General features: G+C 41.2%; 1 protein-coding gene across 5 annotated transcripts in view; it reads left to right on the plus strand.

Moving 5' to 3' along the window:
* Nucleotides 1-15,298, plus strand: part of ATL2 (atlastin GTPase 2) — a 38,659-nt gene extending 23,361 nt beyond the window's left edge. For 2 of the 5 annotated variants that reach the window (XM_075088486.1, XM_075088489.1), the window contains 10 exons: nucleotides 516-566; nucleotides 2,690-2,746; nucleotides 3,777-3,869; nucleotides 4,134-4,272; nucleotides 5,118-5,245; nucleotides 7,447-7,503; nucleotides 8,735-8,806; nucleotides 11,444-11,875; nucleotides 13,370-13,384; nucleotides 13,486-13,744. In XM_075088486.1, coding sequence (XP_074944587.1) covers nucleotides 516-566; nucleotides 2,690-2,746; nucleotides 3,777-3,869; nucleotides 4,134-4,272; nucleotides 5,118-5,245; nucleotides 7,447-7,503; nucleotides 8,735-8,806; nucleotides 11,444-11,875; nucleotides 13,370-13,384; nucleotides 13,486-13,593 — 1,152 coding nt within the window. In that variant the 3' untranslated portion in view covers nucleotides 13,594-13,744. Of the gene's footprint in view, nucleotides 1-515; nucleotides 567-2,689; nucleotides 2,747-3,776; nucleotides 3,870-4,133; nucleotides 4,273-5,117; nucleotides 5,246-7,446; nucleotides 7,504-8,734; nucleotides 8,807-11,443; nucleotides 11,876-13,369; nucleotides 13,385-13,485 lie in introns of all 5 variants that reach the window. The other 3 variants (XM_075088487.1, XM_075088490.1, XM_075088488.1) reach the window with 2 other exon arrangements.
* Nucleotides 15,299-15,437: the final 139 nt, after the last annotated feature.

Genomic DNA, 15,437 nt, shown 5'->3' on the forward strand with positions numbered 1-15,437 from the left:
AGTTTACTGCTGTTCAGTATTCATGCTATTGAAACAGTCACAAGCTCCCTGGATAAAATCAGATTTCTCTGGGAAGATTTGAAAGCAGAAAACCCTGGTGAACTACTTATCCAGTCATTTCTGTGCCAGAGACGCAGCTGATGGATCACTGAATCCTAGAGCACTTGGACTTGAGGATGTCAAACAGATGTACCCTTCTCAATCCTCCTGTCTCATACCTGTGTGGTGATTTGAAGCATTCAGCAGTCTTCTCTGATTCCTTTATAGCTTGCTTTCTTGGAAAGAAGCTGTTCTAAGAAGGAGTAGGATAGTCAGCAGTGGTTTTGTCCCTAGTGCTTTGTATAAGGAAGTCACTTTTGTTTGAGATGCATTCTATGACAGCTTTCTAGTTTTGACTTTGGGGTAGTTAGACTTTTTTTGGAGGGAGTAAAAATACACAATATACCTAAAATAGACTATGTGAATGTAAGATAATGTTTCATACTACACTGTAATTCTTTTACTGTCTCTTGCAGGTATACAACTTGTCCCAGAATATTCAGGAAGATGACCTTCAACATTTGCAGGTAAGAATATGCTGAATTTTTATTAAGCTGCTTCTGAACTGATAGTCTCGACATTGTTCTTGAAGTTACTACTAATGCAACTGTGATCTGGGAGCTGCCTACTACTTCAAATAAAACACTGAAGCTGACCTGATGGTAAAACTAGTACTGCCTATAACAACATTATTTGCATCAACTCCATGATGCTGTGTTGCTTCTGCTGTGCCAACGCAGAGGTAAAATAGTACAGGCTTCTAATCTGGCTATATCTTCTTAAAGTCTTTTCTTTCTATGGTAAGTTCTGAAATTCCCAAAAGGATGAGAAGGGGAAATGACTTATGGAAGTACTTAATGAGAAGATTCCAATGTTTCTCCTTTTTCCCTAAAATAGGAAAATGGATGGTATTTCATAACAAGTTTCTACAGAATTGCGGGAGCTTGGGTCAGTACAGAAAGAGTATCTTCTACCCAGAAGCATCCTCTAGTTCTTCAGCTGAGAAACTTCAACAGAGTTTTATTTCTGCTTAGAAACAAAAGTAGGAAATAGTTGTTATCTCCTTACTGTGGGGTTTTCATCCTCTAATGGAACATTGTGGTCAAAGGCCACTGAATTCTGGCTCTATGGGAATGATGCAAGAAGCTTATCTCCTTAACTTAAAACCTGTAGTTTTAAAGGCTAGCTTGTGTATTAACAAATGCCTGCCTGTGCTCAGGCCATGACCCTTGCCACAGCTTAAAACTATTTTACATGTCTTCTGATTGAAAGGACTTCTGTGTTGGTCAGTGCTGCAAAAGTCTGGCTGCCAGTGGAAGTAGAAGAGCACTAACTAAACATAGTCTTGTGATGCTGTTCTCAGTTAACAGAGTTGTATCACTGGGCCAACACTCCCCCACCCCCAAAAAAACCTAGCCAAGCACTGCAAATGAAAAAAGCCTTAGCTAGTTATTTGAAAGCCAGGCTTTCTTCATGACTTTGGTCCTTTGACAGCCTCAGTGCAATCTGAATAGAGCAGTCTTTTTCTGTTATGCAGGAGGGTGAGATCTGAGGGAGGGATGGGAAAAGAAGAAATATAAGCAGTGGGTAGGGGACTCCCATGCATTTAAAACTGGGGCAAGGAATCGTGGGCTGAAGGAAGGAAATTCTGAATTTCTGTTATAACAGGACTTTCTGTTATTCTGGAATACTCTTAGTCTCTGGCTGCCTTTTCCAGGTAGCAGGGAAGTGAATGGTGTAGGGACTTAGGATCAAAGGAGCCAGTCTCATGTGGGTGCTTGGCCACTTCAGAGCTTCTTTAGGTCAGGGTAACAAGGACTTAGAAGTTAATTTTTGTTAAATTAGTCTTCTAAGTTCTCAGATGCTTTTACGATCAACATGAGGGAACTGTCCTTTTAGCCATGAAATTTATCTGAGATGTTCCAGTTTTATTGCAGTTGTCTGGTACTAGAAGATACTGGCGTGCTTCCTTCATCTCAACCTCCAAGACTGATAAGGGGGCTAGCATGGATCTGTGCTTGACAATATTGACCTCTGCTGAAACAGACAGCACAGTCCATAATTCATGTTCTCATGGATTGTCTGGCCTACTCAGCGAAGAATGCTGCTGCTGGTATTAAAGATGGTGAAAGCAACAAGAGGAGGACATCTGACACTTGCCATTATACTAGAGGGAAAGAACAATTATCAGTTAAGGTCATGGGCTGAAGTGGAGATCTGGGAAGCTGCTGAACTTGGCTTGTATTTAAACGTCTGATACATTGGCTCTAGCCAAGTTCCTTGAGATTTCCAGGAATAAATCTTTTGTGGGAATTAAGGGCCAAATGTTAGACAGGCTTACCTCCTTAGGCTCAGAGGCAAGTGTTGGAAACTGGCTTGCTGAGAGATGCAGCCAGCTTTCCTCTGAGAATAGCCCACAGGCCACCCACTCTAGAGCTGTGGTGTGTTGACAGTTATGGAATAGTGCTGTGAAACCAGTGGAAACTGTTTTCTTCCTGAATTTTACTGAGCATTGGTATACTTCTCCTTGAGGTGTTTTGGGCATTCCCAACCCTTAATAAGATTTAAGATCATATCCTTTATTTTCTAGTGACATAATAATATAAAATGTGTTTTATATGTGGCACCCTTACAATTTTCTTTCTATCAGTTGTTTACAGAATATGGAAGACTAGCTATGGAAGAAATTTACCAAAAGCCGTTTCAGGTAACTATATATGTTAAATGGATCTTAAGCAATTGAATGTGTAGAAAATGAGCTCAGGGTGATTTATGAAGAGAAATTAGTTGGGCTGAACCTAGCCTGTTCTTAACAAGACAGATTTTCCTTCCCTGTCACCACATTTCTTGACAAAAACACAATGGAAAAATGCTGAAGAGGATTGCATTCTGGGCAAGTATAGCTTTGTGCCTGAGTTTATAAGGCATAAAAGGAATTAAAGTGTCGAGTGATGTGCAGGCGTTAAGGAGAAAAGTTTCATGCTGCCTTCTTACTCGTTACTCTGAGATATGGTTGATCTTTGCTGGTGGTACATGGTTCTGAGTAAAGGTCATGTGGCCTCTAAGAAACAGCGTTGCGGAGGGCTGCGTTGCGTTTCATTTACTTGAAGCATTACTGGTTTCAGCTTTAAAAGTGCTAGCATCTCCTGACTCTGCTAGGCCCAGAGAAGGGTTTGAGGCTGCTTCTATTTAGTGGATACAAAGACAGATCTCTTCCATCCTGAAGTATTCCCCATAACCTGTAAGGGTACTGATTGACTGCTGTTAGTGGTGAGTTTTATGACGCTTGTATCTCTAGAATATTCAGCTCACAAGTGTGAGTCCCTGATGTTCTTGTGATCGGACCAGGCAAGATGCATTATTTGTAAAGCATCTTGTCTGATCTGATATAAGAGTAATGTCAAGGTTTGTTTTCTGTCTTCAGCTGGTGGGAGAGAGGACAGTGTAATCCCTGTGGGACAGCAAAAGGCAAACCCATGGCGCAGGGAAGTTATGTTTTTGAGCCACTTGGGTACTTCCTTTCAGATAAGGAGTGAGTTGCATTTTTGTGTGTGTGTTTGGCTGTGGGGTTTTGCCTTTTTTTTTTTTTTAAAAAAAAAGCAAACACACCACAGAACTACAAGGCTACTTCATTTAGAGCAACGAGGCTTAGAAATTTTTTAAAATAATCACATGTGATAGTTTTTGACCTTAGGAATGATGCAAGACACTCACTACTGCTGTTCTTCCTGTTACAGACACTAATGTTCTTAATTAGAGATTGGAGTTATCCTTATGAACATGCGTATGGCTTAGAAGGAGGAAAAAAGTTCCTAGAGAAAAGATTGCAGGTAAGTTATCACTTAAGTTAGAAGACCACACTAGGACTACTGGAGATAACTGACCAGCAAGATAATGGTGCATAATGAGCTAACTCTTTGGGCTAATAAAATACATTTGTGATCTTCCCACTTGTGTGTGGAGTTCTGGGGTTTATAACTTTTTTACATTGAGGAATGAGAGCTTAAACACGCTTTTGTGATCTTACTACTTTTAAGCTGATATTGAATCTTAATTGCAGTACTGCAAAACTACTACTGCCTTTTTTTCTTTAGGTAAAGCAAAACCAACATGAAGAGCTACAGAATGTAAGGAAGCATATTCACTCCTGTTTCAGTAATCTTGGCTGTTTCCTGTTGCCCCACCCTGGTCTTAAAGTTGCAACAAATCCAAATTTTGATGGGAGGTTGAATGGTAGGAAGCTTTCCATTGTGTGTTTCTTGATTCAGATAACTGGGTTTATTTTCTTTTATAATGATATTTAAACACTGAGATTGTTGGCCATTGAAATACTTGATTGGAAAAATGTAGTGCTAAAAGGTGAAACTGTGGAAACTAGATATGTGCATTATGTGTTCTTTTCAGTCGTTTAAAGGCAGAGGAGTTAAGCAGGCAGAGGGAATGTCTTTGTATCTAGCTGTTGATTGTAATCTGATAACTTGGGACATACTTAGAGGTCATTAAATCAGGATTCTAAAGATAAGTAAGGATTCCAGAAGGGAGAATTCACAAAATTGAAGACTTGACTTTCTTAAAATTGAAAGGCTTTTCTTTAAGAACTTGCTAAACCAAAGATGCGAACTCAAATGACTTCAAAAGCTGTAGGCTTCTGCTGCTGCAGAATGAGAGGCAGTCAGGATTCCTCCAGGTGCTACTTGTTCCCCAACAGAGGGAATGTATCAGAATGGCAAAGGCTAAAAAAGTGGATTTGCAGTAGTGGGATGCCAGCCACTTCTGTATTGAGGGCACAGACCTGTGGGGTTATTGTGTAAGCTGCTGGTATAATTGGGGAAATGCACTTTAAATATTACAAGGACTACGGAACCTTGTTCTCAGTCTGAAGTTAAGTTTAAAGAGTAGGTGGAATTTACTAAAGCTATACTATGTGTTTAAGCCTTTGAATATATTAAAAATTCAGTCAACGGCTGTGATGCTATGGATTTTGAAGGGTCATGGGTTATCAGCATTCCTTTTAGAAGTGTAAGATTGAGAAGAAAACTAACCACTTTTTTTTCTGAAATTGATTGAATTTTACTTAGATATAGATGAGGATTTTAAGAAAGAACTGCGGCATTTGGTACCATTACTGCTTGCCCCTGAAAACTTGGTAGAAAAAGAGATTAGTGGATCCAAGGTGACCTGTAGAGATCTTGTAGAATACTTCAAGGTAAGCAAATGCATGCTAATTATTTCTGTTAATGGATTAAAAGAAAGTATTCTAATTTTAGGGCATGTTGTTCCCAGAGAAGGTAGGATATCTAGGCTGACATTCACTGATCAGTTCATTTTTATTTTCATTTAATTACTCTGACTTTCCAGAACTGGCACACAACTTCCTAACAGTATAGCTATATTAGCAAAATTGTGTGTGTGGGGTGTTTTTTCTTTTTTTTTTTTTTTTCTTTGTAAATAGGCTGAAATACTTCAAGCTGTATTAGAGATTTTTTTTCTACTTTGCAATCCTAGTTTGGATATATTGCTGCCTTTTTCTTCTTTTTTTTTTTTTTTTTTAAGAGGGTCTCAAGTAGATTGCACAGATAGAAAATGAGCTCTTAAGCTGCTAGGTATGCAGTGAAAATTTCACATACTCCCCTCCGGATTTTTCACATGCAGGGAAGATGCTTTCTAAACGCTTGCATGTACAGCACCACTGTATGCTCTGAATTGTTTGCATATGATACTTGCAGCTGTTAGACTCTTGAGCTGTTTTGGTATCATGGTGACACCAGCAGAAATGTGATAACATAATTCCTACATCACCAGGAATTGGTCTGGTGTGTATAACCTTTTTTTTTGTATCGGAATGACTTAAACAGTTGGCTTGGTAGGAGAAAGTAGCACTCATTCCAAAATATATTAATTTTGCATTACTACTTTTGAGCGTGCATGTTAAAGGTATAACAGAGTTGGGCTGATGTTAAGAAAGAAGCTATACAAGGGAGGAGTCTGAGACCAGAACTCTTTAACACTTGTAAATGAAGTAACCTTTTATAAAGGCAAGCCCACATATGGGATGCAGAAGTCATGGCTGTTCTGACAAGCATAAAATCAACACTCTGGAGCTTGTTTCTGTGTTTACATAGTTCCATGCTGCTTTTTGTTCCATTTTCTTCTCTGGTAAGACCTGATCCCCATACAGTGTAGGGAGTGCGCATTCAACAGCAGTTTAGGAAGGACTGCACCCTAAAAACTGGATGTAAAACCTCCTCTATTGAAAAGCTGCCTGATTCATGTTCCATATCCAGTCTGGGAGCAGTCATGCAGGGTGCTGTGGAAACACTGTGGTTATGTAACTAAAGAGGACTGCTCCCTTGGGACTGTGCATCTAAAGCTGAGATAGTGAAGTCCAAGTTGGAAACTGGAGGACTTTTACTTGGAGGAAATAGCTACAGAAGCAAGGAGGGTGTCGAGGGAGCAGAGTCCTGTATAACTCTATACATTTTTTTTTGTAGGTTGTCCTACAACCTAGAGCATTGGGTATATAGGGATCCTGATAACCTTGTTTCTCCTCCTTTACTGATCAAAATCCTAAGGGCAGAGGCTTGTAGACGGGGGGGAGAGCAGTAGTAGCATGAAGAAGAATAACTGCCCAGCCTCTGAGGGGCTGAGAGTGGCCTTGTTGGTATAACTTGCATAGCTTGCCTGAAGTGCTGAAATGGCTACTGCTGCCTGATGTGCCCCCTCCTCTAATCTGTCCCAAAGACCTGTGCCATGGGCTGTCTTGTGGGCTGGAGAAGATGATGTGAAGGATGTGTTCTCTTCCAGCCTTCTGAGACGCTGGTGAAAGAAAAGATACCTGAGCATTGGTGGGGTGGGGCACAGAGGGATAGGCTGCCTGCTTGGCTTCCAGAAGTATTTTGGCAGCTCAGCTCTGTCTGCATTAGTGCTTTGATCTGCTTTTTTTTCCTTCCACGCTTCAAGGGAGCAAGGCATATGGGGAAATATAAGTTCTGGTTCTCCCAGCACTGGAGTGTGTTTGGACAGATCTCTTGCCAGAAAGGCTTTGTGAGATAGTAGTCTTCACTCTTGTTTTGGGTGAAGATTCCCTGTCTAGCAAAGACCTTAGGTATTTGAGGGAGCAGAAACTTCCTGTCAAGCCTGTCACTTCTTGAGATAGTGGCCATGTCTGCTTAAAGGTGCTCTGATACCCTCTTAGGCTCCAGCCTCAAATGCACAGGAAAGTGAAGGGGTTAAAGCACTAAGGATAACTGTGAGAATGCCAGACTTGTATGAAGAAATTTGCTTAATTGAACATTTGGCATTATTAGAAAGAAATAATCTATGAGGTCTATCTTTATATTATCCCTCTTCTCTCCTCCTCAATCATAAATGTTTAGGAAAAACAAACTCTCTCTTTCTCCCATTTAGGCTTATATTAAAATCTATCAAGGAGAGGAGCTACCTCATCCGAAATCTATGCTGCAGGTATTTTATTTTTCTTTCAAATAATCTGATAGATGATGTGTACTTTGTAAGTTCTTTGCAGCTGAAGATCATGACTGCTGCAAGTCTGAAGCTCCCACACACAGAGCTGTAGTTCTTGAAGGAGCTACGTACTTTGAAAGTTGTCTGAACAGTGTAGCTTGGGTACATATTTGTGCCTGTCTTCAGTTCCTTGTACCAAATGGAGCAGGAGTATATCTGGTTGGTTGGGTTTTCTTGGATGCTTCAGTTTCTAAGCGTGTGTTTCCTGTAACTTGCTATTTTGTCAGCATCTTTCAGACTGTATTCAGAGGGCTTTTTAGCATCAGATGCAGCAGATAAATGGAGAAGGCTTATAGTAATGCAGCTATCGCCACTGTCTTGCAGTGTTTTGCATACGTATGTGGGTTTGTTAGATTGGATAACTGCATTGAGGTTTCTTTTCTGGGTTGATCTAAAGAGGATGTAATCAGCTTTAAAGTTATCTGAACACAAACCGATTGTGTAAAGCTGTCAGTTGAACCCTTGAATTGTTTGGGATGAAGGGTTTCACCAAAGTGTGGGCTTTAGGGTCAGATTTAACTATTTTGTGTTTTATAAGACTTGGTTTTTTTTTTCAGCTTCCTGTGTCACTTCATTAAGACATGACTGTTCTGGGTGTTTTCTTGTCCTTCAAGGAACCAAGTATTTAGACTTTTGGGGGAGTTCAGAAAATAATGAAACAAAGGCTGCTCTCATTTCCTCTACTTAGTGTGCCATAAATGTGGCTGGGAGATACAGAAGATATCTTCTAGCATTAGCTAGAATAACTCTCCCTGATGTGACACAGGTTGAAAATAGTCTTAAATTCTTAAAAATTTTGACACCAAACCTGCATGTATATAATGCAGAAATAATACCATCACAGGTAGTGATGTATCAGTATTAACATTTAATAGTTTAGTGATCCTTATTTGCTTATTAATAATAGACCATTCAGAAGAGGTTGCTCATGACGAAAAGCCTGTACAAGCACACGGGAATTTGTCTGCAGCTGTACTAGAAAGCTGAAGAAAACATTCTCCTAGTCAGTAATTTGTTTTAATGTATATTGCTAACCTTCACTTGTTTCTATGGGGCATTTTTCTGGCAATCTGAAGCTTTGGAGGTTGTAGGGGTGTGTTGGGTGGTGTAACTATATGTATGTAACTAGCTGGTAATGCTGTGATGATGCATGGTGCTCAATGTTTTCTAGGCAACAGCTGAGGCGAACAATCTTGCTGCTGTGGCAGGAGCAAAAGACTTGTACAGTAAAGGCATGGAGCAGGTATGATGTCACAACGTTTTCTAACTGCCTACATGCAAATACAGGCCTTCAGTTTTAATATTGTACTCAGTGTTGGTTGTGAGAGTGTTAGTGGAGAAAAGTAGCATAGGGCCAGTACTCATGCGTTCTCTGCACTCTGCTCTGAGGTTAGATGTCTGATGCAGCAAAACCAGGATTCTTTGAGACAGAAATTGCTGAGGAGGTATGGGAATGGGTGTGTTTATAAGATACTGCCTGTTAGTACCCCCTGCTGCTCTTGACAGACACCTTAAAATCCTGTGACAGGAAATGGGCAAACAGGTGAGGAGACATTTGGTGGGCCAAAGTTGCGCAAGCAGAGAGTTCTAGTATTATAGTCTCATGCTTCTGAATTGTGGTCATTCATTAGATGTAAAATGCAAGGAACAAAATTATTCTGAAGTTAAAAATCTTGTCTCAAAAAGCTGCATATGTAATTTCCTTCTTGCTTCTTCTCTTGAAGATAGTGACATATACCACCCCAAGCTGAATCTCTGGATGGACTTCATACTACAGCGTAGTGTTTATGCAAGGCTTTATCATAGGAAATTCTGAAAAAAATTACATGTCTCATAAAGCTTAACAGGACTATGCTTATTGTGAAACTCTACAACTGTGAAAAGACCAGTAGGTGTGATAACATGCTACAATTACAGCTTCGCATTAACCAGGCTAATTCTGGTCTTAATTGCTGAAGCAGCTTTCTGTTTTGAAATTAGAGTGAGACCTAATACTAGTGGCAGACTAGCCAGTTCCAGTTGTTAGCAGGCTGTTTTGAGAATGCTCTGCTGATGTAGGGGAGTCCTTTGTTTGTTTCCATTTTGGAAAATCTCTTGAAATAGTAAATGGGTTGTTTATAACAAATGCCAAATCTGCCATCCTACCTATAATCTTCAATGGCTGTTGAGATACTGTAGTTGTAGGGTTTCTTACTTGGGGCAAGGAATAAACAGGAACAGATCAAACAGACATTGTTTCCATAGTAATGTTCCCCAGTATTGTATATTTTTTTGTGTCACTGTAGATACACACAAATGTCTTGAATTGTTTTTTTTATCCAGATGTCTCAGATTATATTCTTAATGTGACACAGCTCCAAAATTTCTATTTTTTTTTTTAGGAACAGAAGTGGGAACTCTTTGGATTTAAGATGGGATTATGTAAAGGTAGTTCTCACTGGTTCATGAGAGAACTCAGAAGCTACAAAGCCCTCCTTTGCTGAGTGTGCATAACTGAAGTACTGTCCCCCTAATGACCTTAAATGTGAGAACAACAGGTGCAGTCACACAGAGTATAAGAAAACAGTGGCAGTTATTTGTGTGGTGGTCTTGGTGCATCATTAGTTCCTAGTGTTTAACACCCTCTGGGCAATGTGAAAAGACTGTTTTGGAGGGTGAGACTAGCAGCCATTTTTTCAGGGAGTTTTGCCAGATGTGGAGGACTTCAATACGGAAGAAGCAGAAAGGTGCTTGTTAAACTTGAGCAAGGGACAGAGTGGGGGTGTCAGTATCTCAACAGTGACATTTGCCTTGAAGAAGCTAGCCAGTGAAGCCATGCATCTGGTGGGGCATAAAGGGGATGCTGCACTCTGAGAAAGTGATCTTCTATGTGTCCTGCTGAAGGGATGGGAGCAAGAGAAAGTTAAAGTTCTTGCTGCACCCAAGACATGAGGTGACAAGCACTGTGTTAAGACTACCTTGAGGTAGGAGAGGAAAGGCGGCTGTTTGACATCATATGGAAAGAATATTCAGTTTCTAGACATAGTCTGTGAGGGCTTGGAGGAGTTGGAGTTGATTTGCCATATGTATGTCTCTGATGGCCTAGGTAATCTCTAATCAGAGTCCTCAAGAGGTCAGAAAGCAGTCTTACAGAGAAGTCGTCCTTGGAGTCTAACCATTTTCATACCCATAGCGATTCAGGGAGAGGAAGGTGGTGAGTGTCTGCATCATGGATACCCATTTGAGTCTTTGGTCTCATCCTTTCAGCAGAAATGTACTCTCACAAGTTGATCAGAATCAAGGCTAGAGAACAGTCTAGGGAAGAATAGGCTAAAGGTGTCAGCAGCCTAGTTCCTGTTAATTCGTATCACCTGGGAAGTTCCATGGAGCCTGCTAGTGGCAGCAATAAAGAGGAGTAAACTTTCTGAGTGGGCAAATCTACCCTGTTTGTCCAAGTTCTGGACTGACCACTGAGATGGATGACCAGGAATAAAAAAGCTGGGAGGAGGGCTTGTGGCCGTCAGAGGTCTCCTTAACCTTCCTCAAGGCAAGCTTTCTCTGCCTCCTGGTGTTCCTTTATTTTACCTTTTCATAGCAGGAATGTACATATGGCAGATGTCCTCTCCTTCTGGGCTTGCCCAAAGGGAACATTTGCAAGTATGAGTTCAGTTTTGTGCTGTAGCTGTGTATATGATTAGACAGATAAGGCTCTTGCTGTGCCATGATGCAAAGTACCTTTAGGTGCTTCACTTGAGACAGGACTCAGAGCTTACAGAGTCGAGTAAGCTTCAGGAGGTAGTCTGATGCTGGCTTGAGAAGGGGGCAGGGAGGAGCAAGTTTGCTTTCTGTACAGCAGAAGATACTCAGGGTGTGATGACCTCATCTCTGATTGCTCTAACAGGTTTGTGGGGGAGATAAGCCTTACATTGCCCCATCGGACCTTGAGCGGAAGCACCAGGATTTCAGAGAGTCAGCTGTCAGGCAGTTCCGCTCGGTGAAGAAGATGGGAGGGGAGGAGTTCTGTCGGCGCTACCAGGAACAGCTTGAAGTGGAAATCGATGAGATCTATGCAAACTTTGTGAAGCACAACGATGGCAAAAACATCTTTTATGCTGCTCGTACCCCTGCCACTCTATTTGCGGTCATGTTTGCCATGTATATAACCTCAGGACTGACTGGGTTCCTTGGTATGAACTCCATAGCTACGCTGTGTAATCTCGTGCTGGGGATGGCTCTTATATCCTTTTGTACATGGGCATACGTTAAGTACTCTGGGGAATTCAGAGAAGTTGGAACAGCCATTGATCAGATTGCTGAAGCTATATGGGAACAGGTTGGTATCCACTTTTAATGCAAAATCTTCCTTTCTTGAGCAGACATATAAAACACTGTTACAGTTTCTGTTTAGTGCTTTGAGTGAAAAGCTGGTCAAGACCTAACGCAGAATGTTAGCGCTGCCAAAGGGAAAATCAGCTTGGGAGTGTGACTGCTCTCTTCAGTAAGAGAAGCTGCACACAAAGAATGTTAAAGAAGCGTAGGATGTTATCAAAAAGTGTTACTTGAAGGCCTTATTAGGTGCTTGGACAGTAAAGAGTGGGGGGACATTTGGAAAGTCTTGTTACTTTTTCAGAGCAAAGAATTCTGCTTTTAAATGTGTGTTTGAAGTGATAAACTTGCCCTATGGATGTGGTGGGTAAAATATCTCAGGTGGTGCAAGAAACGGGGAAGGTAAAAACTGCTGCCCTTCCTTACCTCTCCTGGTGGTGTGACACCAGAGAGCTAGTTAGACCTCAGAGAGAACTGGCTGACTTGCAGCAACCAGACTGACCTGCAGCAACTGCTACAAGAGGATATACAGCACGTTTCTTCCTTCAGGAAGGTTTGGGTTGTCTGTGACAACTTCAGCTGGTGTGGCTGCTGTTGCAAGAAATACTCTCCAGACAGACTAATTGCTGCAAGAAAAGATGACATGAGTGTAAGAGTACCCAAGCTAGATGAGAAAGCCTTCTGTACAGAGATTTTGCTGCCTGAATCCAGCGGACACAGCTGTATCAGTAAAGCCAATGTAGAGGATTCCTGACCAGCTCTTACAAGTAGTGTTTGGAGCATTGAGAGTAGCTATGCCCATTGCCAGCAGAAGGGAAACGCTTGGTGCTGTTGTTACTAGAAATAATGCGCTCACTGAACTTACCCGGGACGACAATAAAATGGGTCCTACAAAGCATGAGCAAATAACTAACTAGAGCCTTCTGTACAGAGTCTGTCTTCTACATCTGAAAAATGACACTGTTCATCGTAGGCAGTGGTACACTAGATCTATCTGAGCAACCAGGTAAGGTTATAAGATACACTGGAGCGGAAAAAGTGGATTTCTAATAATAGGAAGGAAATGAGCATCAGGGTATTGAATTTTGAATTGCACCCTTAACTAGCAACTAAAATTGAGGCTCTCCTGTACCACTGTAGCTTCTTGCTTTGGAGCTTGGTGCTGAAGAGCACCACAAGAAAAGCAGAAGGTGTCAGTTGTGTGTACTGCTCACAGAGTGCAGCTGCTGCTGTAGGATACCTGGAGCACCAAAGGCTTGATTTGACTGCTGGCCTTCCCTGGAAGAGGGACAACTTGGCCTGTGCTAGGAGGAGCTTGCCTTTTGTGGGCTAGGGAAAGGTGGGTCTCCAAAAGAGCTTGCTGGTGGTGTTGCTACAGTTGCTCATCACTAATAATATGCAGAGCACCTACAGGTCCTGTCTGAGTTACTCTGGTTATATACCATGTTCTTGCTACTGATTTTTCTGAATCTCTTGTCTGTCTTTTCCCTCCTTGCTTCAGAGGGATCCCAGGAAGGTGAGAAGTTACTGGCAATCAGTTTCTTTTTCTGAACTTGATTGACTTTTTCTGCTGCCTTCTACGAGCTGCTTTTCCTAACGGCTGAATTCGTGTTTTAGGTGTTTTCCAAACTCTTTGAGGTCCTTAGACGCCGAACGATTCGCCGTGCTCTTACATCAGTGCCACGACAGCGACTCTCATCCAACAATAACAAGAAGAAAAACTAGCCAGTATTTTTAACTTTCTTTCTGTATCTGAAGTGTTCACACTTACACATATAGGACAATAAGCTGGACCGTGTGGGCCAGTCTGCATAAATGCTGTAACCATACCAGACTGATGCTGCATATAGGGTATGGAATTGCACATCCATCTTCTAGGAACTGTAAAGTGGTTTGAATTCAGTGAAATACTGCTGTATAGGAGGGATATCACTTGTGTTTCTAGCATGTGACCTGATTTAACCTCATTACTGTAGCAGCAAAACTAATTTCTCTTTCAGTTCATGCCAGTTTATGTCAGACTTCAGCGTTCTACGTTTTTTCATTATTTCAAGTCTCATCTCTTTGTATGTTTTTGTATTTTATTTTCCTTGGTTACCTCATTTTTTTGTTTCTTTTGCACATTTGTCATTCCACAGCTGTTGAAGCCCATGAGTGATAATTTGATGGAAGATCATGTGAGGCAGTCTGTAAAAAACTCTATCAAAGCAGGCCTGACCGAGCAGGTGTCTCACCACACCAGACTAAAGACAGACTGACGGTTCATCTTCTCTTCAACTCTGCCCTCTCGTCCTAGACACGCTTGCTGTACTATGAGAACTCAATAATATAAAATAAATAAATAAAAATAAACCAAAGTTTACAATCAACTGTAGAAGTAGTTTAGTGTGACTGGCTTCACAGATTGCTGCCATCACCTGGGAAGAGTTAAGTTTATCAGTGCTCTACTTCTGAGATAAACTGGTGCCATGGAGACCGCTGGGGGTGGGGAGGGAGGGTGTCTGTTTTACGTATTGTCCTGGTGAACTGTGCACATGTACGCTTGGGGGATGTGGGGGGGAGGGATCTTCCCCCAGTGTTTGAGTTGATGCAGTCTCTGGCTTACAGTGGGAATCTGTCCTCTGCAGGAGGTAATTTCAGGGAAGTATAATGATCAGACCCACATAAGGTGTGCTCTCACCAAATGTACCCAGCTCCACACCATCCCCTTGCCACCTCTAACGAGCGTTTTTGTGTATTGAAGCTACCATGTCGGTGAAGCCATTAGAGCCACTACATTACAATATGTACCTTGCTTCATTGCCTTTTATGCCAGTGTTACACAAATGCATGTATTGGTTCCTCGCGCTGCCGACAGCAGAACTGACGCATGAGGGAGGCAGTGGGTCAGAGCACATGGTGTCTTGCCTTGAACTCGCAGACCTGGTCCCGAGGGAGGTGCATATCAGAACTGAGCTGGTTTTTTCTGCAGTTTAGCCTTCATGTATATAATATTGCCATTAATTCTACTGGGGGAGAAATTCCATCCAAAAATGTTGCCTACAGCTACCAAGCAATGAGTTAGGATTGTGTACAGTGTGTTTAGTTTTTATTTTTTAAGAAATCACAGATAGGGCATGTACATGAAATATAAATATATAAATACGATTTTGTATCAAAGTTTTGTAGTCTATGGCAAAACCTGGTTCTGTGGTAGCTAAGTGCAGTCCCTGTAAAGGAATGTTTGTGGCTCATGTAAATGTGCGAATGCATCAACAATTTGAAGTTTTTTGATATATTTGTGATATTTACCTGCCTTGAGCACTGCAATCTCTCACCCCCTTGGGAAAATCAGTGGGAATGTTTGTTGTGAAACTCTTGTCTTCTGTTGCATTTTAAAGTTATTTCCTGTAATTTATTTTGAGTACATGATTAAAATCAGTTGTGTATATATGAAATGAAATTCGTGCTTATTTTTAAAAGATGTTCGAGTATGTATTCTACTACATAAACTATGTCAAATACTTATCCTGACAATTATATGAACAAATTGTCTATTGTACTTCATAGCTTTCTAATGAAGCTGATGT

The sequence above is a fragment of the Phalacrocorax aristotelis genome, chromosome 3, assembly GCF_949628215.1.
Source record: "Phalacrocorax aristotelis chromosome 3, bGulAri2.1, whole genome shotgun sequence".
In the NCBI taxonomy this organism is placed as follows: domain Eukaryota; kingdom Metazoa; phylum Chordata; class Aves; order Suliformes; family Phalacrocoracidae; genus Phalacrocorax; species Phalacrocorax aristotelis.